The sequence below is a fragment of the Centropristis striata genome, chromosome 18 (assembly GCF_030273125.1).
Source record: "Centropristis striata isolate RG_2023a ecotype Rhode Island chromosome 18, C.striata_1.0, whole genome shotgun sequence".
Lineage (NCBI taxonomy): Eukaryota > Metazoa > Chordata > Actinopteri > Perciformes > Serranidae > Centropristis > Centropristis striata.
Genome location: NC_081534.1, coordinates 21740123 through 21766596, shown reverse-complemented (window position 1 = coordinate 21766596; position 26474 = coordinate 21740123). Strand labels below are relative to the sequence as shown.

General features: G+C 37.7%; 2 protein-coding genes across 2 annotated transcripts in view; both read left to right on the top strand.

Moving 5' to 3' along the window:
• The window catches only part of mthfd1l (methylenetetrahydrofolate dehydrogenase (NADP+ dependent) 1 like), a 51382-nt gene extending 49537 nt beyond the window's left edge, over positions 1 to 1845 (top strand). The window contains exon 28 of the mRNA XM_059356802.1: positions 133 to 1845. The gene's annotated coding sequence lies outside the window, so the exon portion shown is untranslated. The remainder of the gene's footprint in view (positions 1 to 132) is intronic.
• Positions 1846 to 9813: 7968 nt separating this feature from the next.
• The window catches only part of akap12b (A kinase (PRKA) anchor protein 12b), a 56606-nt gene continuing 39945 nt past the window's right edge, over positions 9814 to 26474 (top strand). Inside the window, exon 1 of the mRNA XM_059356195.1 lies at positions 9814 to 10111. Coding sequence (XP_059212178.1) covers positions 9977 to 10111 — 135 coding nt within the window. The 5' untranslated portion in view covers positions 9814 to 9976. The remainder of the gene's footprint in view (positions 10112 to 26474) is intronic.

Here is a 26474-nt window from a genome sequence, read left to right as displayed (position 1 = left end):
ACAGGACTTTATTTCCTCCCTGGAGTTTTTAGTTTACTACCTCATTCACTCAGTGCCAAGGCTCCAGTCTGCGAGGCTACACTCTACTCTCACTTACACACATTAAAATCATTTTCCCTGCTCTGTTCTCAGGGTCCTCAGCTCCACGCCTGCACCATCAGACACATCCATGCCCTGCATCTCTAACAGGAAATGCCTTTCTTACTTCCCAGCAGCCCAAACTCTCTCCACATCACTGTGACATGTTCTCGGAAAAGGAAAAAAAAACATTACTGGAGCAATAGCTTGATGCTGTATTTGCACTGTGTGATAAGCCAAAGATTACCTTTGACAGCCATATTGTGTATATGCTGTATGTTTATGCTTTTCACTTCTTTGTACGATTATTTCTGAGTATGTCAGTTTGAGTCTTTAAACCATTTCTTAATTTTATGTTTTACTTCTAATTTTCTTTACAAAAAACCTCAAATGTCTTAAACGATGCTGAATCCTTTATACATGTCTTATAAGCTTTTTTTATTGTTATAAGCGGGGCTTGTGTATTTATTAACTAAATTACTGTTATTACGCACAAAAAGCCATTATGGTGTTTATGTATCTTCTAATCTGCTGGATGCTTCTGAATGTCAAAGCTTCTGTTACACAAGTTGACTAATCAGTTGTAAAGACACCTTTGAGATATTTTTCAAGTGTTACATTTAATGTTTAGAAAGTCTGAAATCTAAATTGTTTTAGCAGAGTTGATGTATCCTCACAACCTTTCTTTATGAACCTTTCGTATGATATCTTACAAAACAGAAAGTGCAGAAAGGTTTTTATAATGTGTTACAAAATACGACCGTTTATGTAGACTTGTCACAACAATTACAGCATCCTCTTATCAAGCTCATCAAACATTACCCAGGTCATGTCCATACGTTGTATGATATCGTCCGCTGTGTTTACATGCGTGTTTGTTTACATGAGTGTCACCAGCATTTTAGCCAACATGTTTACATAAAGCAGAAGCGTTTTCCTGAACATTCTATGACGTGAGAGCAGCGTTTAGGTGTTTTTTTCACAGCGACTAAAGCTGAATTCAGTCATCTCTGACCGCACTAATTCTTCCCCATCTGCTCTCCGTGTTAGCGTTTCACACAAACATTATGCTATTTTATTATCAAAGTTGCATTAATTTGTCTTAAAAAGACAGTATTGTTTATCACAGGTGTTCTAGGTTAATATATATTATCCAGCAAAATGTGATCATAGTGACAGGCCTATTTCTAATTTACATTGTAAAACGGTCGCACGATTGCTGTTTTAAACACATGGTTAACATGAAAAATAAAAAAACTTGGTTAAAGTTAGAAAAAAGATCATGGTTTGTGTTAATTAACTACTACTCAGTTTAGTTTCTTTATGGAGTTCATTGAATATAGGCCAAGCACCTCTGTTATTTTCTCCAAAGGTTATTTAACTAATGTCTGTAGGTATTCTTTGCCATAATTGGACATCGTCTTAAATTCTCTATAGATCCTCTTTACATTTCACACTCATGTTTTCAACCAGACAGCTGAATGTAACTCTGCTCTCACGTTGACAGCTGGCCAACTTGAAATCTTGTTTGGTATGTGTGTGTGTGTCCTGACCCGTCACTTAGTGACGTGATTACATGACCAAATCACAATGAAAGAACTGGTGTAGCTAAAGTTGTTGTTAAAGTTTTATTGTACCACATTTAAACCAAACTTTATGTAACCATTATGAAACTAACAAATATTCTCTAAAGTCAAATTGAATATCTTTTTTCTCACAGATCAAACATGTGTGCCTTTTAAAATAAACCTTTTATTAACTCCATAATCTGTGTGTTTGTGTTTTCACACCCAGCAGTTGACTTGTGGCTCAACCCATCTGTTGTTTGGACACATGTGATCTCTTCCTGTTGTCCCGTGGTTCTCCACTGAGATGCTCCAATACAAAACTAAAGCTTCCTCTTTCTCTCTCACTCCATCTCATATTAAACTTTCATGTTTTCATCATAGTCCTCTGTTTTTCTACCCGAGTGCAGCTTTCCTCCTACAGGGGTGTTGGAAGCGTGCCTAAAAGCCAACAGTCGGGGCCCCCGCAGCACCCCAGGGTGCAGCATCTGTCATTATGATGTGTTTGGGTTTGCAACATGGAGCCAACATACTGTACATGTGTGCACATGTGTGTGTCTGTCATAGCTGGCATTCCACACCTGCTAAGTCTGTTATTCTGTGTTCACCAGGCAGGATCTGGCACTTTAACTACAGTCGAGGCTGCAGGAACGCTCTCATTTATACAGTAGTGCTGCAACGGCATATTTACTGTGTGTGAGTGTGTGTGAGAGCACCCTCTTGTTTTGAGCTGATGACAGATTTGAAGACCTGGTGTCGATGAGGAGGGGACTTCGTCACTGCTTTGTAATGTGCTGGAAAATCCCAGATTTGTCACGTTGGAGTTGTTTATGTTGAGCACCTGACTTCATCTGCTGAAGCCTCCGGTTCTTTGAGCATTTGTCTTTTAGCACTTATATTTAATAGACTAATTTCAGTACCAAGGACAGGTCCTGTTCAATGTCTGTCTGTCTGTGTGAGTGGAACTCAAAAGAGTTGCTGCAAAATCAGACAATCCAAGGCTGGATTAGCAAGTGCACAGCAGGCAGCTGCTCCTGCACCTCAGACCTCCAGGGGCCCCAAAAGTCTCAGATTCACCGTGTGACTGTTTCCTTTTTTCATTCAATTACTCGTAAGTTTGCGCCACAAATGTCCAATATCAACTGAGTCCTGCTTTATTCTATAACCTTGCCCTGTTTGTATTGTTTACATGGTGCACAACTTGACATACAGAAAACCTGGGCCAGGTACTATTCCAGTAGAGTGCAGGTTCATTTCTGGATATGGAAAATCCTAATGTAACTACAATCTGTAGTTTGCTGTGTGGACTGTCCACTGTCTACTTAATGGGCCCTCAAACTGGCCATGGGTGACCAGGTGACACTTTGGATCAATGGTGAGAAGAACAACATTTTTGTAAAACCTTATTGTCTCATACTACCCACATTCCCCCTACCAGATGAAAGGAATATTTCAACCATAAAATGATCATTTGTATCTCAATTACTCACCCCATGTAACCTTGATTTTCTTAAAGAAAAGATTGTTTTTCTCTCATGCCTTCACTGTGATCCATGAATCCCAAAATGAACTAGATTATTAATACATTGAAGTAAATTGGGACCCTTTTAACATAATCAAAATGTCTGTTTACAAACTCTCACACAACTCGTGCTGTGTAATATCATCCAAGTCTCATTTATCCAGTCTTATGATCACTACTCATTTTTGCTAAAAAATCTTACTATTTCAAACACCGCAACATAAACTGTTTGAGTAGACAAATTGTGCCACAAGAAATGTTTTAAATGCTAAGATTTTTAGTTAAATGCATTTGTTGTGGGAAATGTGGGAAATACTGAGCACATGATTTGATAGATGAAACTTGGATTATAGTGTACGAGTTGTGTGAGATACATAATACATGTATACATAATACATACATTTTTTTCTCTGTTTTTGGATTCTCTGTTAAAGATTCTCTGTAAAGAAAATGAGGAAAAAAAATAAAGTGAGTAATTGATAAACAAATTGTTATTAACAGAAAAATACATTTGTGACTCACCATTTCAGAAAACCACACTGTAAAAATGTTTCGAGAAATTATAGTAAACCACCGTCAAACTGCATGATAAATAGGGGGTGAAATTAAAAATGTAATATCGCGGTAGTAGACAATTTAAATTAACGTAAATCAAGGAATAGTACAAAACTTTAAAACTGTAGAAAACACATTTTTTTCATGTAAAATTAAAGGAGAAATACCATAATGTCACAAGGACACAATTACCCTAAAAATAAAGGCACTACTCTACTACTCTCTCTGTCTAATTTACAGTTTTTGCTGATATTTAGATTAAAAATAATCGAGAAAACCCACTCACTGTATTTTTTACAGTGAAATTCTAGTAACCACAGCTGCCAGTATTTTACCGTAAATTAAACCAATTTGTTTTTGCATTGCAGGTTTAGTCTTTACGTTGCAGTTTCCCTGAGTGAAAGCCTGTGACGTCTTGTAGCGTCTGTTTTTCATCATGTCACATTCAGTCCAGTAGTCATGGCATAAATGGCTGCCCTTTTTAACCATCTTGTTTTGGAGCATTCACTGCTGGTAACAAAGTATGAATGAGCCACCCCCCCTCCTGCTGTGTCTGTGTCTCCCTCACTGTGCCCAGGCCAGCCATCAACCCTCAGGGCCGCATTCTTCAGCTCGCCTGGTGTCAAAAACATGACACTTCCCACCATTTTACTGTAGCATGTGCTGTCCATGTATCAACTGAGGGTCCTGCGTGTCAATGTCTCAGAGTTTATCTGTATTTTGTGCTAAAATCTTACTCACGTTTTTTTTTCTCCATCAGCTCATAAAGCCCACATTTAAGCAGAATTTTATGCTACCAAATATACTTTGATCAATAATTTAAGTCTGTGCTCAGCAGAAAACAATAAGCCGGTTGTATTTGGACAAAATCCTGGAGTGAATTCCCTTTGAACAAGACAGCGAGTGTGAAAAAGAGCGAGTGTGTGTGAATGTTCCTACTGTAAATGTGCGAGCATGCTTTGTGCCTTTAATGTGCCCTTGCATTACTGTTTTATTGAGCGAAGACGTATCCGGTAAAGCTTTCACTTTAATGAGAATCTCCTTCCCCTCCATCTTACTCCATCCACTCCTCCTCCACCTCCTCTTTCATGTGACCTCAGCACTTCTGCTGATGGGCCTGCCATGCTGAAGGTCATTGACGAACACATTTATCTGCATACAACTCTAATGAGGTTATCGGTCTTGGTTTCCTGTCTAACGAGACACGTGTTTGAAATTATTCTGTAATTTAACAACAGAAGCAGCCTGTAACTACTCTAGGATTTTATGGTTTTGGACACTACAGGCAAAAACATTGTTTTTTTCATGCACTAATCACTATATTTGATCCATTTGAACCTGTAGATTTCTCAGAAATTCACTATAGTTAACGTTCTATTGCAGCCCGAGTACCGTGAACGTAGTCTAAACCTCGTCATCACAGAAATATCTCACTCTCCTGCAAAAGTTCCACTTTCATTCAACTATATTCTGAAGGTTTTTACAGAGGGGTCTGCCTATATATCATTCATACCCTGATTTATAGAACACTTTGTTCCTAAAACAAATAGAAAAATATTTTTTTCATGTTTTTTTTTACTTGTTTGTGATTTCTTAAATCATAAAAGGAGACATCCCAATGTCCTTCTGTAAAAAAACTTTGAATCTAATATATCAACAAAATAAGATAACAACTTTGAAATTTGCTTTATCTAATGTTCCTGGAGAGATATGCAAATTAGTGGTTTGAAGCTAAAATGAGGACAAAGTAGTGAATTCAGGGGCCAAGTTATTGAAACTCAGTGCAAAGAGCACAACTAACTAAGTTACCTTTACCAGATCTAGTTGGTCCTCAGTGGACTTCTTTGGATTAAGGATCTTAGGTGTTGTTTGTTTATTATCTGCTCTAGTTTTTCCATATTTACGTGCACAGATTGGTAATACTAATGGTACAAAACTATGAGAAATTGCATATTATTAATTGAGAAATGTGGAGGACCCCAATACACACCTCAAGATATGTAGATATCTTTAACTTGAGCAATACTGTGACTATAACCCACAATGTCTGTCAGTTAGAATGAAATGTTCAGTATTTTTTATTTACTGTAATACAAATGCTTAATGCTTAGAAAGAGCAATAAGCAGTGGTGGGATGTAGCTACGTACATTAACTCAATTAGCGTATTTAAGTGTAATTTTGACCATCAAGACACTGTGTGTGTGTGTGTGTTTTTGGAATAGAAATAGCAATAACATTTTGAAATATTCTAAAAATAATCCAAATATTTGGAATATGTTACTTAATTTGAGTAATCTAATGGAATATGTTACTGATTTTACTTCAGTACGTTCACTCAGGTAAAATGATTAACTAGGACTTTTACATGTAATGGAGTATTTTTAAACTGTGTTATTTGTAGGCTACTTTCACTGGTCATGGGCCTCAGTCAAGTCCATTTCAAGCCTTTGGAGTAGCAACCTAGCATTGCGCCTACATTACCCATAATGCACTTCAACCGACGACGGTCGCAGATTCAGGTGTGTTGCTAGGTAGCCAGTAGCAGCTAGCCTCCAACCGTTAGCCATGATGGAGCTACAGAGCTCTGGTAAGGCCTCTACTTTTAACTTCACACCCCAATACCCTTTTTATTTCCATACTCCTTCTTCCGTCTTCAGACACAACAGACAGTTTATAAACCTTATGAATTTTTTTCTGGAGCCACGAAAAATTTTATACAACGTTTTTTTTCCACGTAGCTAGTGTAAGCAGTCAGCTCTCCCAACACCTGTAAACACAGTTTGACATCGTCACCCTGTTAAAATAATCGCCTAACTAATTTTTTCAAGTTTTGCAGGAAACACAAAAAACTTCACCAAAAGTGTAACATATGACATTTATTGATCATTTCACTCAAAAAGGATGTAACAACGGATGGCTATTGGCATAGTAATAACACTGTGTGTAAATTATGTAACTTAAGAGAAATAAATGACTTAGGCAAATTTTTGAACATGCCTTTGTGACTTAAGCAAGATATGGTAACACTTTATTTTGAAGGTGAAGAGTCACACATGACAAGTGTCATGAGCATTAATGTTACTTCAAAGAGTCATTAATGTTCATGACACATCCCATGTCATGTTTATGACACGCTCATGTCACTCTTATGTAGACACCTTAGAGTAAAGTGTTACCAATTAGTGTCAACAATAAAACACTGATCAACTAAACTGATAACTAAACAATCTCCCTCTAGCTCTTCTTTGCTGGGTTCTTATCTGATGCCTATGAATGTGGCAAATTGTCAAAGAATTAATTACCTTAAAGGGTAAAATCACATGATCTGATCAACTGAGGATGTAGGCGATTTTACCATAGGTGGCCGGCATCATGAAGAGATGATTTAGGCCAAAAAAACAATTTTGACAAAAAACGACAAAGGCGATAATTTTAACAGTGTGACGACATGTAAACATGGTGACATTTAGGCTATTTTTGATTGTTCCCCGGTTTTACCAGGTCAGAAACTTTAATTTCAGAATTATTTTGTTTTCAAGTGAAGTGTTTAGGGGCTTTGGGGGAGGCACTACAAGTGAATGGGATAAAACCTTTAACAAATAGCTAGATATCACAATGAAACGTCTGCAGCTGATAACTTAGGCTGCATCAAGACAATTATTTCACTCTATTATTTTTTTTTAATTGTATGTTTATATATGTAAATGAGACGCTACCTAATGCTTACCATTGGTGAATTTCGGATAAATATACAGACACAAATAAACAAAGTCGAATGAAATCAACACCTTAATGTGCCTTTTGGATTCTCTCTTCCCATTAGTATGAAATACGACGTGTTATGGAAGTAAAAATAACCCAAAATGTCAAAATTGTACAGTGCATGAAAAAGCTGTCTCACCCTTTGTGAGAGCCTTAACCAACTCTCAAGTCCGAGTCATGTCAGTCCAAGTTATTTTACCAGGTCAGAGCATGACATCAAGTCTTTAAGAATAAAAGTCAGTTTTAGAGTTTAGTCTCAGTTTGCCATTTCTGTGACTTAAAGCAACTTTTCCACACAAACAGTGGCTAAAAATGACTGTATAGTGCATAAGTGGCCATAAAATTAATGAATGCTGCTTTTATTCTATCTCAGGATTGCTTTTTTCACCCAACTGGATAAATAAAAGAGTATTTGATAATTACTTTCAGGTCAAGTTGCTTCAGTGTAGTCTTTGAACACCTTTCAAACATTTCCAAGAGTTTATGTACTATCAGCGTTTTTGTCTTTTCAAAGTGTTTGTGTTGTTGCACTATGTGTGTTTGAGTTTTGATGTTGGTGTAGCTGCAGGGACCTTCAGTCGAGACCTGTGTGAACTTGGCTTTGAGCACTCAGGGTTGTAATTTGTGCTTTTTAAAATTCCATACAAAATGGTACATGGCTCAACATGTGATTAACATTTAGAGCTAAACATCATCTCCCTATGAGGAACACACAGACACACACACACACACACACACACACACACACACACACACACACACACATACATGCACACACACACACACACACACACTGAAATAAACACTGAACCATGTCATAAAGGTTTACAGTGATTAGATATCCAAAACTACGTTACATTTTCATTTTTGGGCTACTTTGAGATATTGAATTTACTGATCAGAGCAACTTGAAATAAAAGAAACCGTTTTAAGCATCAATGTAGATAAGAGAGAAAAATCCAAGTAAGAAAACAAAGTCACAGGACTGTTGTGTTTTTTGTCTTGTTTACATGAATCACCAGTAGGATCTGGCTCATTTCTCTGTAACATGAACCTGTGTCACTACTTTACCACAAAAATGCAGCACATGCAGAACTTGACCGCAGTGTATTTGCTTGTCGAAGCAGATGTCACTTAACCTTGTAAACCGCAGTAGAAAGATGGAGCAGGAGAGAGAGAGGATGATAGAAGTGGTGAATACAAGGAGCTTACCTAAAAGAGTGCATTCAAAGTTGTAATCTACTCTTGTGTTTTTTATTTACTCTATCTGTATACATTAGTCATGATGTATCTCCTTTTATATTCAGTAAAAATGAACTGTCCTCATTGTTAAGAGTGTTTTATTGTACATTTTTCCCAGATGCAATTTTTTTGGTGCAGTCAAGTCATATAATATAGAATATCAGTCAAACTGCTGTTAAGTTATTTCAGTAAGACATTCCATTTTTTTAATTTTATTTTGCTTAATCATATATTTTTGTTGTGCAGTCAAGGGAAAATCAATTGAAATTGTTGGTTTATTCATTTAAGAATTCCTTTTTGCCCGTTTTTTTTTTTTTTCGTTTTTTTGCAAATTAACTCTTAACCCACTATGTTTAGTATAATAAGTAAAAATGTCACGACATTTGTTCTGATTGGTCCAAATTGGACAGTTGTCAGTTACTTAATTGATCAGTTTGAAACGACAAATTAAAACTTGTCATTTAAAAATAGCCAATAACCATTTTTAGGTATAGCAACTTTTATATCCTCCCTTTATTTCTGTAAATATGTATGGTTTTAAAAATGTGTTTTCTGTGTTTTTCATGTTTGTTTGTTTTTGCTGCTAATTGTATAGTTGATTTCTGTGCATTAAAGGTGCTCTATAAATAAAGATTATTCTTTGATTCAAAGTCTTGAAATTTGCTATGGACATGTTTTGGCCAAGTATCTACAACTTATAGATATTCAGATCACATGTAAAAAAAAAAAGCCTTTAAAAAAGATGAAAAAGCTAGAACTGTTTATGAAATACTTTATCATATTTTTGTTGTATCATGTGTGCATAGTATTGCTATTGAACTTGTACTGAGTTCATGCATAATACTTTATTGTTATTGTAGTAGTGTATAGTATTAGAGAATCTCTACCAAATACATTTAAAAAATGATTATAAACGCATAAAAGATGCTTCAAGCTATGAAAAATTATATTTATCAATCCTCCCCTTCTCTGTCCTCCATCAGCACTGTCTCTGCAAGGCGTGCCGCGGAGCACCGGAGCCCCATGTGATACTGGAGGGAGGTGGAGGAGGTGGGGGCGTCCTGAAAGAGTTAGCTGGTCCTCACACTTCACATCACTCCAGATCCAGGACATCCCGGGGGCGGAGCTGCACTGTAGAGCTCGTTATTCGGACGCTTTGGATTTCTCGCTCGCCCACAGTCGTGCCACCTTGGAGGGTTTGTTGCTTGTGTTTTTTTTTTCTCGGGAAGTTCACCTTTGTGATTGTTCGCCATGGGAGCAGAGAGCTCAGTGCAGCGGGACGGGAAGAGCCAGGAGGATGCCCCAGCTTCAGCTTCAGCCTCCGCCGGTGAGCTGAGTGCGGAGGTGAGCGCGCTCCAGGAGAGAAGCAGCGTCCTTGACAGCAAGGTAGATCCCAAACTGACGCTTTATGTCGTAATGTCTTCATTTATCTGGGCTCTGCTGTAACGCTGGCCTACTTCATTTATTCTTTATAGTTTTCTCGTGTGTTTGCAAACATACCTGTCGTCCTCCCCCTCCCTCCCTCCCTCTCTCCCTGTTTTCTGTCCCACTTCGTGCGCATCAGTAACGTGCTGCAGCGCACAGCCTCCATGTGCGCCTGACGCTGTTTTTGCTGAGTAATAGGTCGAGTGGTCTGCAGTCCCGCAGTAATAAAACGAGAGCAGCTCAGCAGCCCGCTCCAGATTTACATCCAGATTTACCACCTGGACTCAGCAACACCTTGAGTCACGAACCACCATAACATTTTTCTTTTAGACAGTTTTGGAGCGCATAACGCAGCGAAGGATTATTGAATTAGACTGCAACACATTGACAAAAACAGGTTCACATGACAGTCGTGATTGCACTTTTTTTATTTTTCAATTTTAATGTTCTTGTTTGCAATATAAAGATTATTATTTTTAGATTATTTTGCTCACTTATTCAAATATATCAATTATAATTTACCTCAAAGCAAAACTGTTGATCTCAAAGGGACCTTTTTATTTATAAAATATATATATATATATATTTATTTCCAAAGTATAAATCAAGATCAAAACCACAGGGACATTTTGACTCATTCAAAAACACACAAAAAATATGATAAAGTTATGATCAGTTTGCAGTGCCAGGTAAAGCTTCAAAGGAGTAACCATCAAAAAAGAAAAATGTGAAAAATTTCATATTTAAATATGTTAAACACAATAAACAGAAATTTGGTATAATTTTGGGAGTCAAACAGATATAGGATTTTGGGGCCAATACTAAAATGCGGAGTTAGAAAAAACCCCAATATTAATATGTAGCCCAAAAAAATTATTATTTAATTTGTTTGTTTTTTATTATGTGTCTATATAATACACACATTGTTTGTGCATATCGTAAAGAAATATGCCAATCAGATATATCTCTAATACACTAATATAAAAAGATAACAATGTTTGTCCCATAAATCAGACAGCTATATAATCTAGTCATTTTATCATTATTGTGATTTTTATTGATATTTATGTCAGTTTCTTTGCTGATGTGTACCCGTCAGTATTCCCAACAACATTTCTCTCACATAAAATCAAGTCAAGTTGAGTATTTTGACCTCATGACTGCAGTTTAATAAAGCATTCTAAATAATAGATTTAAAAACACATCTTCAGCATTTGGTATGGGAGACTGAGTGTATGTGTGATGACACCATGATGTTGACAGCCAGTTTTGTAGTCCCAGTAGCAAAGAAAACGACATCATGAACTTGTTTTACGTCAGGTTAAAGAAAATAGCAGCTCAGCTCTTACTTGTAAGAGTTAACAACATGCTCCTTTGGTTTCCTTGGTTGTTCAGCACATTGAGGTCCAGCTGCCTCCTCTGAGGGATCTTGCCGACTCTGCACTGTTGCCTCGGTGTAAATTTGCTCAGCCCTGTGTGAATGAATATTTGGAAAGTGCCTACTAATGACTATGTATGTTTCGCCACCTGCTCTATTCACGCCTCATATAACCTATTGGATTTATTGACTTTTTTACGGGCTGGAGGTCAACAGGTCAGATTTTGTGGCTCTTCTCTCTTATTTAAAGGTCAGCAGAAAGGTCAGATGACACAGAGGGAGACTCTAAGCGTAAAAAAGCAGAACATTTTAATCAAACTGGGGGTTTTTTTTCTGAAGATGTGGGTTGTTTGCTTGTGGTTTTACATGCTGGCGTGTTTGTACAGTTGTTTTCCAGTGAGTTGACTTCATCTTTGTGGCGGTTGGGTGTTTTGTTAAGCTTTGAGCTGTTATCACAGGAATCATCACAGCGGCAGTGTTTGCACTAGTATTTTACCAATGACACTGGAATGTATGATATGAAACGTTTCAAAGCTGCTCGCCTGTCTTGAGTACGTCTATTGTGCTTTGTGATTCCAGCTGTGACCAATACAGAGATACAGTTTGTGTGCTTTCTAGGGTTGTCACGATACTAAAATTTTCAACTCGATACCGATACTCAGGAAAATATTCAATACTCGATACCATTTTCGATACCACAAGGATAAAAACAAAGACCCCAAAATTTAACAGAAATATTTTTATTAACAAGAAAAATGCAACATGTTAAAATTAACAGAACCACAGGTTAAATATTTATAATAAAAACAGTTGTGCAAAAAGAAACTGCAACTATGATAACAAGCTTCAGGTTTGAGGTAGTGCAAAAAATAAATAAATACAATAAACAATAACAATTAGAACAATATTTTGAAGTTGTATGCTGTGCACAATATACGGTACTTTTGAAAATGAGTATCGTATCCGGATACCATGTTTTAGTATCCATACTTTTTTGAGTATCGATACTTTTGACAACCCTAGTGCTTTCCATCACTCACATGATGTCTGTTAGTAAATGACTAAGCTGTCCCTTTCTGCTGCCAGCTTTAATTCCATCTACTGCCATATTGTTTGTTTGATGTTGGACAAACTGGAATTTACTTTCTGTACAAATCAATGAAAACAGGTATCCATGCCAAAAGCTAGGATTTTAGAGGTGTATCAGATCATTTTTCTTCATTTGTAGAAATATGAGAAGACATCAGTTCTTCAAGCCACTATACATGGGTCATATCTTGCTTTGCAAAGTCCCTTTTGCTGAAATGAAGTAAAATTTTAAGGTATTTGTACCTTAATGTTTCCATTTTATACTACTTCAGTTTCAGGCTCAAATAGGTTGAGATTCCTCTACATTCTAGGGGGAAACACTGTGCTGTTATGTTGTTGTGAAGCATCATGAATGATGAAATAGTTCAGTTTTTTGAAGTTGAGTTGTTTAAGGTACTTATTTGTAGTCAGTGTAGATGGTGTCTGCATGCCCCCAGTTTGGAGAAACAGGGAGGAGTACCAGTACAGAAGCTAAGCAATGTACTGAAGCTCTTATCTTTGCTCTCCTCCAAACTTTATTGACATAAACAGTAATTTTATCTCGCACCACACGGGAGTTGCTGGTCTAATTCTGCCTCAATCGTTTACTTTTTTGTGTTTTTGTATGACTTTGTTTAATCTGAACTAACCCTTGAAAACACCAAAGTCACACACAAACAAACAAACAATCAAGGTAGCAGTCTATGTACATACATTATACTGAAGTAAAGTTTTAGATACAAAACTTTTAACTCTGAAGAAGTGTTATATTGGGTATTGATACTTTTACTAAGTATCCGACAAACTCCCCTGTACTCTGTGTAAAAGCCGTTTAGAGATTTGACGATGAATCTGTTTGACGAATTGTGAAGAGTGAGAAAAAAACCTTTAGACCTGTAAACATTTTTTCCAAGTGCAGAGGAGGACCATGACCTTGGGTCTAACACTGAGCATTTTGTTCCTGAACAATTTCAGTGAATGGCCGGAAAAACTGCTGATTTAACCGCCTTTTTTCTCTTTAAGTGATACACATTTTTTAAAGATGAAAACAGAGATTTTGACTTAGATTAAATGGCGATTGTAGATGTTAAAGTTGTGAGACATGGATGGACAAAGGGTTTACGAAGTATAGATGGTGTGTTTTGGGGACTGTGTGTGTGTGTGTGTGTGTGTGTGTGTGTGTGTCGTGATGTTGACAGTGTGTGCTGGTTGAGGCGGATGGAGCCTTCCTGCTTGATACACAGTCAATAAATATCCTCCTCACTCCACAGAGGAATTTAAGCAATGTTTGTCTCTCCACTGTCTCCAGTGACCCGCCTTCCTCATACCTCTCCGTCTCTGTCGACCTCACAAGTGTTATCAAAATAATCACATTAAGGTCATAATACAAGCGAGTCTTTACAGAGAAGACAGAGTTACTTTTCAGAAGGTTGTCATATTGTGACCTACGGTAAACAAGACATTGTAATGCTACAAAGATTGCTCAACTCATCTAGATATTTGAGAATGTTTTCAATGCATTTTGCTCTGATCCCCAAAATTTTGCCTTTTGCGTCCACCTCTAACTAATGTGTACTACATAAATACAAAACAGTCAAATCATGCAACAAGTTATGATAATGCCAATATGGCAGTAATCAAAGGAACTTAAAAATGTTTTTAAAAAATCTTTAAAAAAGTGTTTTATTAGAATTTCACGTTGAAATTATTAGATTGTATGTAAACAAACAACATACAAGCTTGCATGACTACTTAAAATCACAGATTTTGTGAGATGAATCTCTGAGTTCTCGTCTCTCTCTCTCAGAAACCCTTCAGACACGACTTGTGTAACATAACATGACATGTCATTGCTGGCTTCATCACAGGTTGTAGGTCTCTGTTCAATGATGCTACTAAGCTTTAGCACTATTTGGTATTTGTTTTGTGATGTCATATCACCTTTGTGCATGGGTCAGCATTGTGGTTGTCTGCCTGAAAGCTGTCATAAATAGACTTGTTTTGCAGTTTTAAGCCACATTGGTATGCTACACTTTTTAGATCTTGGATGTTTTTAACTATATATTTTGAGCGGATGAAGGATTTTAGTCATCTGACATCTGGATCTTAAGATGTCAGAGAAACAAGCTGAGCTAATGTTGGTGGCAGCTCGACTTGCAGCTCCTCAAGTATGTCCTGTGTATTGTAGAAACACCAATGATATGAATGAAACCGCCTTATTCTGTGTTTTTGCTGGTTTTAACCATGCGTCTGTTTGTTTTGGAGAGGAGAGAGACCTCTGCACATAATTCGGCTGCCCTCTCTCCTTAAAACTCACCTCTGTGTGCTCTTTAGCACCTGCATCACACTGCTGCAAGGAGAGAACTTAAAAGATTGGAGAGGGCAAAAACAAGATTTTCTGCAGGTGCTAAGATTCTCCTTAAGACACGTAGAAAATCTTACGGTACTGCAGGGACTTTAACTGAAAAACAGGACCAACATGTAGAATTGGTAGAGAGGATTAAAATGTTCTCTCCTTCCTTAATTTCTTAATCCACTTCCCTTTCTTGACATCAGATAGACAGGATTCAGACACTGCTTCTGTTGTGAAACCACAGTACATGTCAGTGTTTTCACTCACATCCACACCACAGCAGACAAATGAACAATAGCAAGCACGCCACAAATAGCCACCTGAACATGAGACCTGCATCACATGTCAGATCCTCCAGATGTTACATCAGCAGCGGCAGGTGACTCCAATGATCCAGCATTGTCTTATGTAATATAATGTGTGCTGATTAAGGCTGGTACGTTCCTGTATAATGAGCTGCAGCTGATCAGAGGCTGCTGTGGCTCTGATTATCCTGTTTAACAGAGAGCGAGGGAGAGGGCGGAGGGGGAGGCGGAGGCGGAAGGGGTCAAACAGAGAATCCATTGAGGATGGGACGGGACGGGGACAAGCCGGGGGCCCCTGTGTGCACCGGCCCAAAACAAGAGGAAGGAACCAACAGGGATAGGGGGTGGAGCAGCGTTTTGGGTGGGCAGGGGAAGAAGGGACGGGTGTGGAGCCCAGAAAGAGAGAGAAAAAAACGAGTTAGCAAGAGGGGGACCCGCCAGGGTGACATAAAGGCAGATGAATCAGCCGATTGTTCCCTCAGTTCTCCCTCCAGCCTCATTTTAAAAAGACGCTGATGACAGAGGTTGAGTGAAAATGGGCCCAGGTAAAAAAGTGGTGGTGTGTCTGACAGTGGAGGTATGGGAACTTCTCAAACTCTGATCACAAATCAGAACAAATGCAATAGAGCCTCACCAATATAAGACTTGTGAGACCAATTTTGGAGGAACTTTTTTTTTTTTAGATTACCAGTGTCGTGGCTGATTCAGTGAATTTTTGAGCTGGAATAAAAATAGACCATTTCTATGTGGATTGTGCACCAATATGACTCTGCTAAGGTACTCAGAAGGCTGCCTTTTAAGAAAAATAGCTTCAATAAAGAATGTTTAACATTATTACTCACCACATGTCCGACCAATTCTGGAAATGAAACAACCCAGAAAAATAAATAAATAATTATACATCCATACAATATGTTCAATATCAGCCAGTTGCAGATTTAATAGCTATTTGACACCATTTTTAAAACCCCATTTTAGGCTTTGTTTTCTGCATTTTGGTCGCCTAAAAATGTTGTCTTCAGCGTTTGGTTGTACTAAAAACTACTAGTTGCAACAAAAACAGTATGGCAAAGATGAAAACCTCAGTCCAGTGGGTAACATCATGCTGACAACGTCCATTATTTTATACAGTCTATATTCTATAACTTTCATAGTAATACAAAATACAGAAAATGATCGACTATAATTCACCAGGCAAGGGTTCATCTTCACCTTTTACATTGAGTTCAGTGAGTTTCGGTCAGAGAGGTCAAAAACAATTCTGTTAATTCAGTTAGAGAAGAAAATCAAGTGATTAGGTTATCCAAGAGTTAATTGAAATTTGTTGAAAACAAAAGATTATACTCCTGTTTCAAAATTAAATTAGATGTTCTTTAAACATGCACAGACAAGAAATCATTGATTAAAATGGTTGGAACAGTTCTCTATATAAAGAGTAATGAAACATTACAGATTTATTGTCTAAACTACTATTTCTTGTAGTCATTGACTGTAAAAGCTTTGATCATTGGGATAAAAGCTCCAAAACAGCAAATGAGGCCAAACTAAATTGTACAAGTATATGTTGTATTTATAAATAGTTTTGCAAAACATGTGAAACATACATCCACATTTAAAGGTCTCCAGCAGATATATTATATTATATATATATATTACCACCACTCTGTAAACTATAGCAACTGCAGTGATGAACTTTCCATGATGGATATTTTGTCCAAAAGGAAATCAACTTTTCAATGATTTGTTCTTGTTCTTGTCAAAGAGAAACAGGAAGTTGTTTCCTGCTAATGAATCCGTCCCTCAGCTTCCATCTCTCAGATTTACTGCCAGTAAAAAAAAAAAAAAGTTGTTGTTTCAGGATGTGAAAAACCAGAGCTCTTTTGTTCCTCTGCCCTCTCCACCCCTACAAATTAGACTTCACTCCAATAATTTGATCTAATAATGAGTCCACAAGACAATCCCCCCAAAAAATCCCAAAATGGCATCAACATCAAAAAGTTACATAATGTTAGAAAAGACAATATCTCTTCTTGTCTACACCGCTTGTTTTTGTTTTTACAATCTCTATGCAGTTCATTTTTCCAGCTCAGTTATCCATTAAATTGTTTTTGATCTTTTTAAATAATGTTAGAAATAAGAGAGCACATAACAAAAGAAATCACATGTAATTTAATAACTAACTCATATGTATTGCATAAGTATGTTTTGTTGACATACTTATGTAACATGATTGTTGTTGTTAGTTTGTACAAATGCACTAGAACAAATTCTGTTAAAATCTCATTAGTTTCAACTTTGAAGTCTTAAAAATCCAGAAAAGTGTTTATTTTCCCATGACTGTGCAGTCTATACTATATGGATGTATGAAATGAGACTATACATTGCCATATTACAAACTAATTCATGTGATTTAGAGCAAAATAAACATGAGGGGTGTGATTAACAGGACCGAAACACTCAAAAGGACATGTTTCTCCAACAGAAAAAGATGATACTTTTCATGGTATTTCCCATTTCCTTCTTCCCAAACAGTTAAAATAACATAGAAAGAAATCGAGACTTGAAGAGATGCCAGAGAGAAGAAGGAAAAGGAGACTGTTTCAGATAGTGACGTGTTTGTTGCTCCTTTGTTCAGAATTGCGTTAACACAAATTGGAAAATGGCCTTTCATTCAATTTAGAAATTACAAAGTTGTATTCACGTTTGCACCGCAGCAACACACATGACCGACCAGCATCAGTATCGATGGCTGAGGTGTGAGGAGAAGCATTGTCCTGCAGTAATGATGTGTTATTGAATATCTGAGGTCTGGCCAGTGGGGCTCTGCCTGTTCACTGCCCCGCAGGGACTGTTCCAGAGACTCCAGAGTCCCAATCAATCATTATGATTGGAAGACTCTGCCTCATCAGCGTCTTTGTTCTACTGCCGTTCTTTATCGCTGCACCAGTTCAGAAGTTTTTCTGTCTCTGGGTAAAAAGCAAAGTCGGCTGGAAGGCTCTCAGATCCAGATCCTAAATGAGGAAGTGTCTCCTTCCATAATTAGATTGTGATCACAGACACAATGTCATTACAGTGTAATTACTGTGTTCCTCTGACTGGTTTAGATATGAGCTACTTCCATCTGTCCCATCCTCTGTGCATGAAACAGTGAGTTATTGGCTGATTTTTTACGAGTTTTAAATGTTTAATCCCTTGGAAATTGGAATTAGGCATAATGTAGCAAATGTCATTTTTTAACCATTTCTATTGATGTCAATTGAATAATCTTAATTTATTGTACAATCTAAAAAAAACCAGAACATTACATAAAATTATTAATCTGATTTATTTGAGGCAGCCAGACACAATATCAACAATGACCATCAAACAATGATTTTCAGTTTATTATTCATTTAAAATGGGTAAAATCTTAAGCAGTTGTGAAGCTGTGTGTGGCTTATTGATCTGGTCTCTGCTGCAGTCGGGAGAAGGACTTTCAGTTAGCAGCTCCAGAGGTGACAGTGGGCTGGTGGCAGCAGCAGCTGGTCCAGCCTGGAGTCAGATCCTCAGTGCTGGGGTCTGCACTGGTTGAATAGCTCAGTCACTAACTTGAGGTCCATCTCCAGAGCTGCTGTCCAGATCACACAAGTGGGAAGCACTCCTACTCAGCTACCACTAGAATCTAACTCTACAAACAATATAATGACATTAATATTATTTATTGTCCTAAACCAGTTATCTGAAACCCTGTCCACTGCTATAATTAGACTTAACTCTAATAATTTCCTGTAATATTGAGTCACAGAGAATCACAAAATGGCATCAACATTTTAAATGTTACATAATGTTACAAAAGACAATATCTCTTTTTGTCTACACCACTTGTTTTTGTTATTTACAGTGTCTATGCAGCTAATTTTTCCGGCTCAGTTATCCATTTAAGTTGTTTTTTATCTTTTTACATAATATTTATAATAAGAGAGAGGTCACGGGTGGCTGGAGCCGATCCCAGCTGACATTGGGGGGGGGGTCACCAAACTATCACAGACACATAGAGACAGACAACCACTCACGCTTTCATTCACACCTACAGACATTTCACGGTTCATGGTTCGAGACCAGCAAAGAGTTGACGCCGTTCTGGAAATGTGTGCTGTCGAAATGCAAAGAACTGGTTCGAGATTTGGCACCAGCTCCGAAACCGGCCCTAGAACTCTCTTGGTCCAAAGGGGTATATGTACACCTTAAAATTCAATATGGCAGTGTTTTTTGGCCCCCAAAAAATGGTCAAAGCATCAACAGCTAGATAGGCATTGCCAATTGATCCAAACCATCATGAATTGTAAGTTCTTTGGACTGGGAGGAAGCTGGAGAACCCGGAGAGAACCCAAGCTGACACGGGGAGAACATGCAAACTCCATATAGCCTCATTTTTATCTGTAACTGTGCATGTAGAAATGTAAAGATTTGCTGTATTAAAATGTTGATTTAGAATTTGAATCTCAACATCATGAATAAGGCTGCGTCCTACCCAGTATTGCCCTTGTTGGAGCTCACGAGGCATGATGATTTTTGCATGTTCAGATGAAAAAAAAGGAAAAAGATGACTCCTCCCGTGTCGACTTCTCACTGCAACACTGTGCTCAAAATAACCCCTCTTACCTCCATTACATCACAAGCCTCTGTGGACTCGCTCACCAATCATGTCTCTACTTTATTTCTAGTTCAGCCCCATGATTCATCTTTTTTTTTTTAAAGCTCCCCACACACCTGTTAGCTCTTTGCTCTGCACTTTGGGTTTATCCAAAATGGCTCTTTCCTTATCCTACGTTGCTCATCACTGTCTTCTTCTGGTGTTTATTCTTAGCTGATATAAACCTGCTTCAGATGAATGACCACCAACATCTGGACTGGAATAAAGCTTTGCTTGTTTCACATGTTGGCTAAATCAAGACTTGAGAAGAAGTATGGTAAATTGCAATTGAATTTGTAACAAGATATAAGACCCTTGATATAAGTGTAAGTGGATAGTGGACAGTTTATTTTTAAGACCACAAGAGGTCACTTGTCTGGAAAACATAAACATTCAACTAACCACCCATCCTGTCGTTTGTCTGTCAGCTAAAGAGACTCTTGCAGACATTGTTGGGTTTTCAGCCTCTCAAAAGGAATTTCATTTACGTCTGTAAGAGGTTTGCTCATCCTCTCTTTGACGAACTCAATAACCTCTTTCCCTGCCTTCTGTTGCTCTCCTTTTTTGCACATCCATTTTTCATCAGCTCTGGTCCTGATGCAGCACTAACTGCTTCACAGAGCACAGTGGAAGAAGTGTGAGGTCATCATGCATCGTGTGTGTGTGTGTGTGTGTGTGTGTGTGTGTGTGTGTGTGTGTGTGTGTGTTGACAGTGCTGGTGGGAGTCGGAGCATTTGAAGGACAAATGGTGAATCATAGCGTCGGTGCAGCTGCTTCTCTGGTTAGCATACTCATGCAGGACGGTGTAGCTGCTCTAATCTCTACAGCCGAGGGGCCGGAGATTTACTGGATCGACCGAAGACACGACACGTATATCACAGTCCCCGTGAAATAACAGTAAAACCATTGATCTGAAAAACAGACAGCTGTGGTGGAGAGTGCACACTCAAGTGCTTACATTTTTAGGTGTTTTACTTAAATATTTCCATTTCCAACATGTCTCAGAAAACATATTGTAGGTTTTACTCCAACACGTTTGTCTGAGAGCTGCAGTATAGTTAGTAGTTTCTCTGCATATTTTGATGGTTAGATTTCAAAATATTGATACAGAAGAATGAGATTTTCCATTTTTGGAGCCTCACTGTTGAGCTCTATAATAAGAATTTAGAATATGATGCCTTGTGATACTGTAAATTAAACCACCATATAAACAGTATATGAAGCACTTGAAGTTGGCTCCAACCAGATACAACCTTTAAATGCTGCTTATCCTGTATGTAAACATATCAAAAATAATAAACCTACAGTATAATATAGACTAATAAAACACTTACAGGGGGAATTCTGGTGCATACTATGAGTATGCTTACTTTTATACTACCACACTTTATGAATTTAGTTGACAGGGGCAATAAATGCAGGGATGGTTACATATAGGACTTGTAGCCATAGCTAATTTGCAGACTTTGTTCCTGGTTTGGTTTCTAAACCATATAACAAAAATCTAATACAGGCATTAAAGATAACAGTAAAACAGGCATAGAAAACAACTGCTACAAACTGTAATTATAACAACAATAACTAGATAAACACAACAATAAGTTTTAATCATAAATAACTAGATAAACACAACAATAAGTTTTAATCATAAATAACTAGATAAACACAACAATAAGTTTTAATCATAACAATGATTAAAAAACGAAGAACAACAAAAATAAATAACAGTATGATACGATATAAGTATGATAAACTTAAAATGATATGATAAACACATGTATCTCAATGTCCAAATATTTGCCTTTGTTGTTTGTTTTTCCGTATTATGAAAAGTTTTAACATCTGTCAATATTTATATTTCTGAATGCACAGTGGTACAAATTGATGAGCCTTGAACTGAAAAAGAGGACTGACCCAATGTTGCATTTTACTGATTTGCAGTCTTCAGTAACTTAGCAGCTCCTTTGCTGTTATATATTGTCTTATTCACTCATAATATCTAATTCATTTTACCTATTAAAGGTTTTGAGCGCAGATTTCTAGATTTTTTTAAAAGACAGGGTTGGCTTCACAGACCTGATTTAATTCACATGGAAAAACAGTTTAAGGATTATGGCTGCACCTAAAAGTGAGAGATTTCCAAAAATGCAAAACATGTAATTTCCTCTGACAACAAATCAGATCCCAGCTGTAATTGGTGGAGTCGTGACTGAACTGACAAAGTGAAAGTGCTATCGTCATGAACCACGTACTGTATTTCACTGTACATAGTACACACTGTGGCATCTGGCTGTAAGTGGTGTCTTATGATGCCCGCTGCTGATAATTAGGAACATACAGCCCGTTGAATCAAGTGGTCACTTTGAAGCAAATGAAAATGTTTTGAACATCAAACAGCTGCTGATTTATTGAGATAGGGACAGAAATTTATCCTAATTTTCCATAAACTACCACATCCTCCAGTTTAGTATTTCCTAGCTGCTCTGATATAAACAAGTTTCATAAGATGACATTCGATCATAAATATGCCTGATTTATTGACACAGCAAGCCACCGGGACTTCACATGTGCTTGCTTGTTATTAAGCATTTTTTTAGACCAGATAATTGTGTTAGCGGACTTAAAGCATGCATTCTGTTCCTGCTCTGACTAAAAGTAATCAGTGAGGGGAACAGCACTGAAGAGTTGGAAAAGTGACTTCTATTTCCAGCTGATTTCTTTCACATGCCTCTTTTAACTTCATTAAAGTCAAATGCCACTCAGCAACATGTGAGAAGAAGTTTGACAAAAGGTTTCCTCACTTCCTGTGTTTACAGCTGAACCAAATAAACAGTTTAGGCCCATCAAAGTCAACATGATAACTAGGGTTGGGTATCGAACTCTTTAGGGTACCATCAGAATTATGTTGGTACTACCGAGTACAGATTCATGTTAAATCAATCTCAGGTACCTTATTTTGGTACCTGAGAGCATCTGGTTGAAAGAGTCATTGTTTTTTTCACAGCATGATAATGATGCTGAAAGTTTTCTACCACGTTTAGAGAGGCGGTGGAGGAGACAGTGAAAGAGAGCAGGCGAGATTATGGTGCTCTTGCAGCGCGTTCAAGTCACATAGTGAGCTTGAAGTCTGGTTACACTTTAAAAAGCTCTACACAGACGACGCTCGCTGCAACATAATGTTATACACTATAACGGCGAGCTGAAAGCAGTCGCATGTACACCTCTTCCCAGACACGCAGCAGCCTTCTGATGCTTCTGACAGGCGGGTTAAAATTACAATTTTGTTATTAGTGAAAGAAAAAAGTACCAAAAAAAAAGTTATTGTTGGTTACCAGGACCCAATGATAACACATTAATGCAAATTCATTTCAACGACACCAATTGTTTTGATGCACTAATGCAGACTTTGTTATGATAACCTTGGGCTTAGAGGTGGGAATCACCAGAGACCCCACGATACGATTTTATTGCGATTTGAAGCATTTAGCGATATGGTGAGTATTGCGATACAATATATTGCGATTTGACTGTTTAACTGCATTTTGTGTCCACAAAATTAAATTCAATCATGAATTGTTTTTTAAAATAAGATAAAATTCTCAGTTATTGGGAGGCAGCCATGTATGTAAAGAGGAGACTTGTGGGACCCCAGAGAACCTATTTTCATTGTGATGCATGACGTCAGAGGTCACATGACCGCTTTTAAAATCACCTTGAAACTAGCCTTAAAAAAATAGCTTAATAAAAATAGCATATTGCAGAATTATTTTTAACAATTTCCCGACACAATATCCTGACATACTGGTGCCTATAGATTCCTTAGATCTCCTAGTTTCATATAACATATCTCCAGTATATTCCCAAAAGTGATCCCGCTACGGCCTCAATAATGACAAAAACGCCTAAAATACTGCTGGCCGTCGGAACGCTAAATATCGATTCTTGGCGGCCATGATTGGATATAATATTGCCATGCAAAATGTTGCGATACTATACTGTATCGGTTTTTCCCCCACCTCTACTTGAGCCCGAAGTCAGATGGCAACTAGCAAGCAGTGGATAAGGAAAAGTTTTCAGTGGCAAGTTCGGCTACAATATCCGGCCAGATGAGTCTCTCGAAGACCAGAGTTATTTGCAGTTACCACTGATCTGATCTCATCTGATCTAAAATACCATTTGCTGAGCACACAGCTAAAGCAGACAGTTCCACTTAACACCATGGAGTACGAGGCTCTATTTGAAATAATCACCATATCAAAGATTCATGATTTGTATGAACAACAGAAAGCACAATCAGTGGAGAAGTTGGGACAAACTTCAACAGTTTCTGTTATTGGAGACTTCACTTAGCAGTCATAGTTCGGTCGGGGCGACAGAGAGAAGACAACAAGACAACAAAAAGACAGAAACAAAATAAGCATTCTCGAAAGAAGTGGACTTGCCATGTTTAGGCTGGTGTTTGTAGTGTGTTTTTATTATCTATTAAGCAGTAATTATAGTAATCCAGGAAAAAAAAAGCAACTCTGCACCATCAGCACAAACTTAAAGTCAGCCAGTTTACTGACTTAAATGTACCAAAACAAACATATAAATCACATATTTAAGTCCAAACTTCATAGAATAACAATACAGTCGTGTCTGCACATAAGCAGAACAACACGATCATGTTGCAACAAAATAAGCCTTCATTGTCTGTACTGATAAATAATAGATTAAGATCATGTGCCCTAATCCATTCATGCTCCAGTTATTGCTTCTTTTATATTGTATTTTGAACTTCCATGTACCTCTTGCTTCTCAACCACTTGCATCAAATATACCTTCAACTTTAAAACTATTTGGATAGCTCAGAGTTTAAGTGACATATTTGACCCTGAATGTTGTTTCTGTGCCAAAACTTAGAATGTATAGACATTAGCAGGGCAATAATTTAAAAGTAATTTGAGGCCTAAAGCCAGAAACAACAGTCTGGTTCAAATGTCTCGCTAATTAAAGCCACGTTTGAAGCGTTTGTGTGCGTTCCAGACACCCTCTCTCACTAGTCATCTTCTTTTCTCACATATGACTCTGGAGCTCAGATGCTTATCGAGGGCTCAGAGATATTTAGAGATTCATGACAGGAGGGTCAGAAAAGGGGGTTGGATTTGTTATTTCAGCCCAGTTAGAGAGGCAGGCCCCTGGGGTCAAACGCTGGCCAGTGTGGCTTGATTATGATCGTGTCCTGGGGGGTCTTTCCTGCGACCATGCAGGCTGTTGTTGTTGTTTGGCTCCGTTTGCTGTTCAAGTGTAGCAGCCGCACAGATGAAGGGATGGGGGGTGATTAAAAACAGACAAATTGTGGGAGGTATAGAGAGTTTGGGTTCAGGGGGTTAGTGATGCACTGATGTAGGTAGAAGACGACAACCTTCTTTTATCTGTTGTCCATAAATAGCAGCAAACAGGTGTGTGACTCTTCAGGGTCACTCTGTCTTTTGGTTTGCATTTCACACAAATTCACACATACTTGAGTCTTTTTTTTTATCCTTCCGCAGTTTTATTTATTAAATTCAGTCTCCCTCACGTACTCTTCTCACGTCATGTATAAGTGAATATGAATCAAATACAGCTGGCAGTCTTGCAAACACACTGATGTAGTTTCCAGGGCTGAGAATTAATGGACAACATACTTAAGTATCAGATATCTGGCTGATACTGACTCAGACAGCTGGATCAGGTGTCATTGACAATGGGGACTAATCGGTTCAATGAATTTCTATGTTTATACATATTATATGATAGAATGTCTGTATTTGCTGTATATGAAAGGTTTACACTTAAATTATAATTCCTTTTATTTTTAAAGATGTTTTACACCAAGTGTATGATTTATTATTTTCATAATAAATAACAATTCAGGATATATGTGTGTGTGTGTGTGTGTGTGTGTGTGTGTGTGAGTGTGTGTGTGTGTGTGTGCATATTAATTATAGACTGGTATTGAACTGGCACTTAGTAACAACCAATGTCAAAAGCCCAGTTATTGCTAACAGTATTGGGACCGAAAAATTCAGATTGGTGCATCCCTACTTAGCATTACAAAGCAGCCTATCCTCATACAGTGATTTGTATAATATCTTGAGAAAAGTTATGCACCATTTCTTGCACTTTTACTTCATGGTTGGGGAAAAGATTGTGGTTTTGGTTACATAACTTTGTTACATAACTAGCTTTAATTAAAATAGTAAGTTACCTAGCACAGGATACAAACAGCGGTCTCCTGGATAAAAGTCCTGTGACGTTCCACCGACCCAACCTCCTCCCTACGCGGAATGTGTCCCTCATTGTAGTTCAACACCTGACTTCCTCCTAAGAGGCAGCCCTGCACACCCGGGCTTACGATTATGTTGATTGGTTGGTTTTGGAGGTATAAATACCAACAGTGGTTTAGAACAAACAATATGGCATTTTTCCCTACTCAGACGTCTAAAGTTAAAGTGGCTGTATACAGAGCATATTGATTGCCTCACACACAGAGGGAGTGTTACTTTAATTGTCTGGCCACAACAACA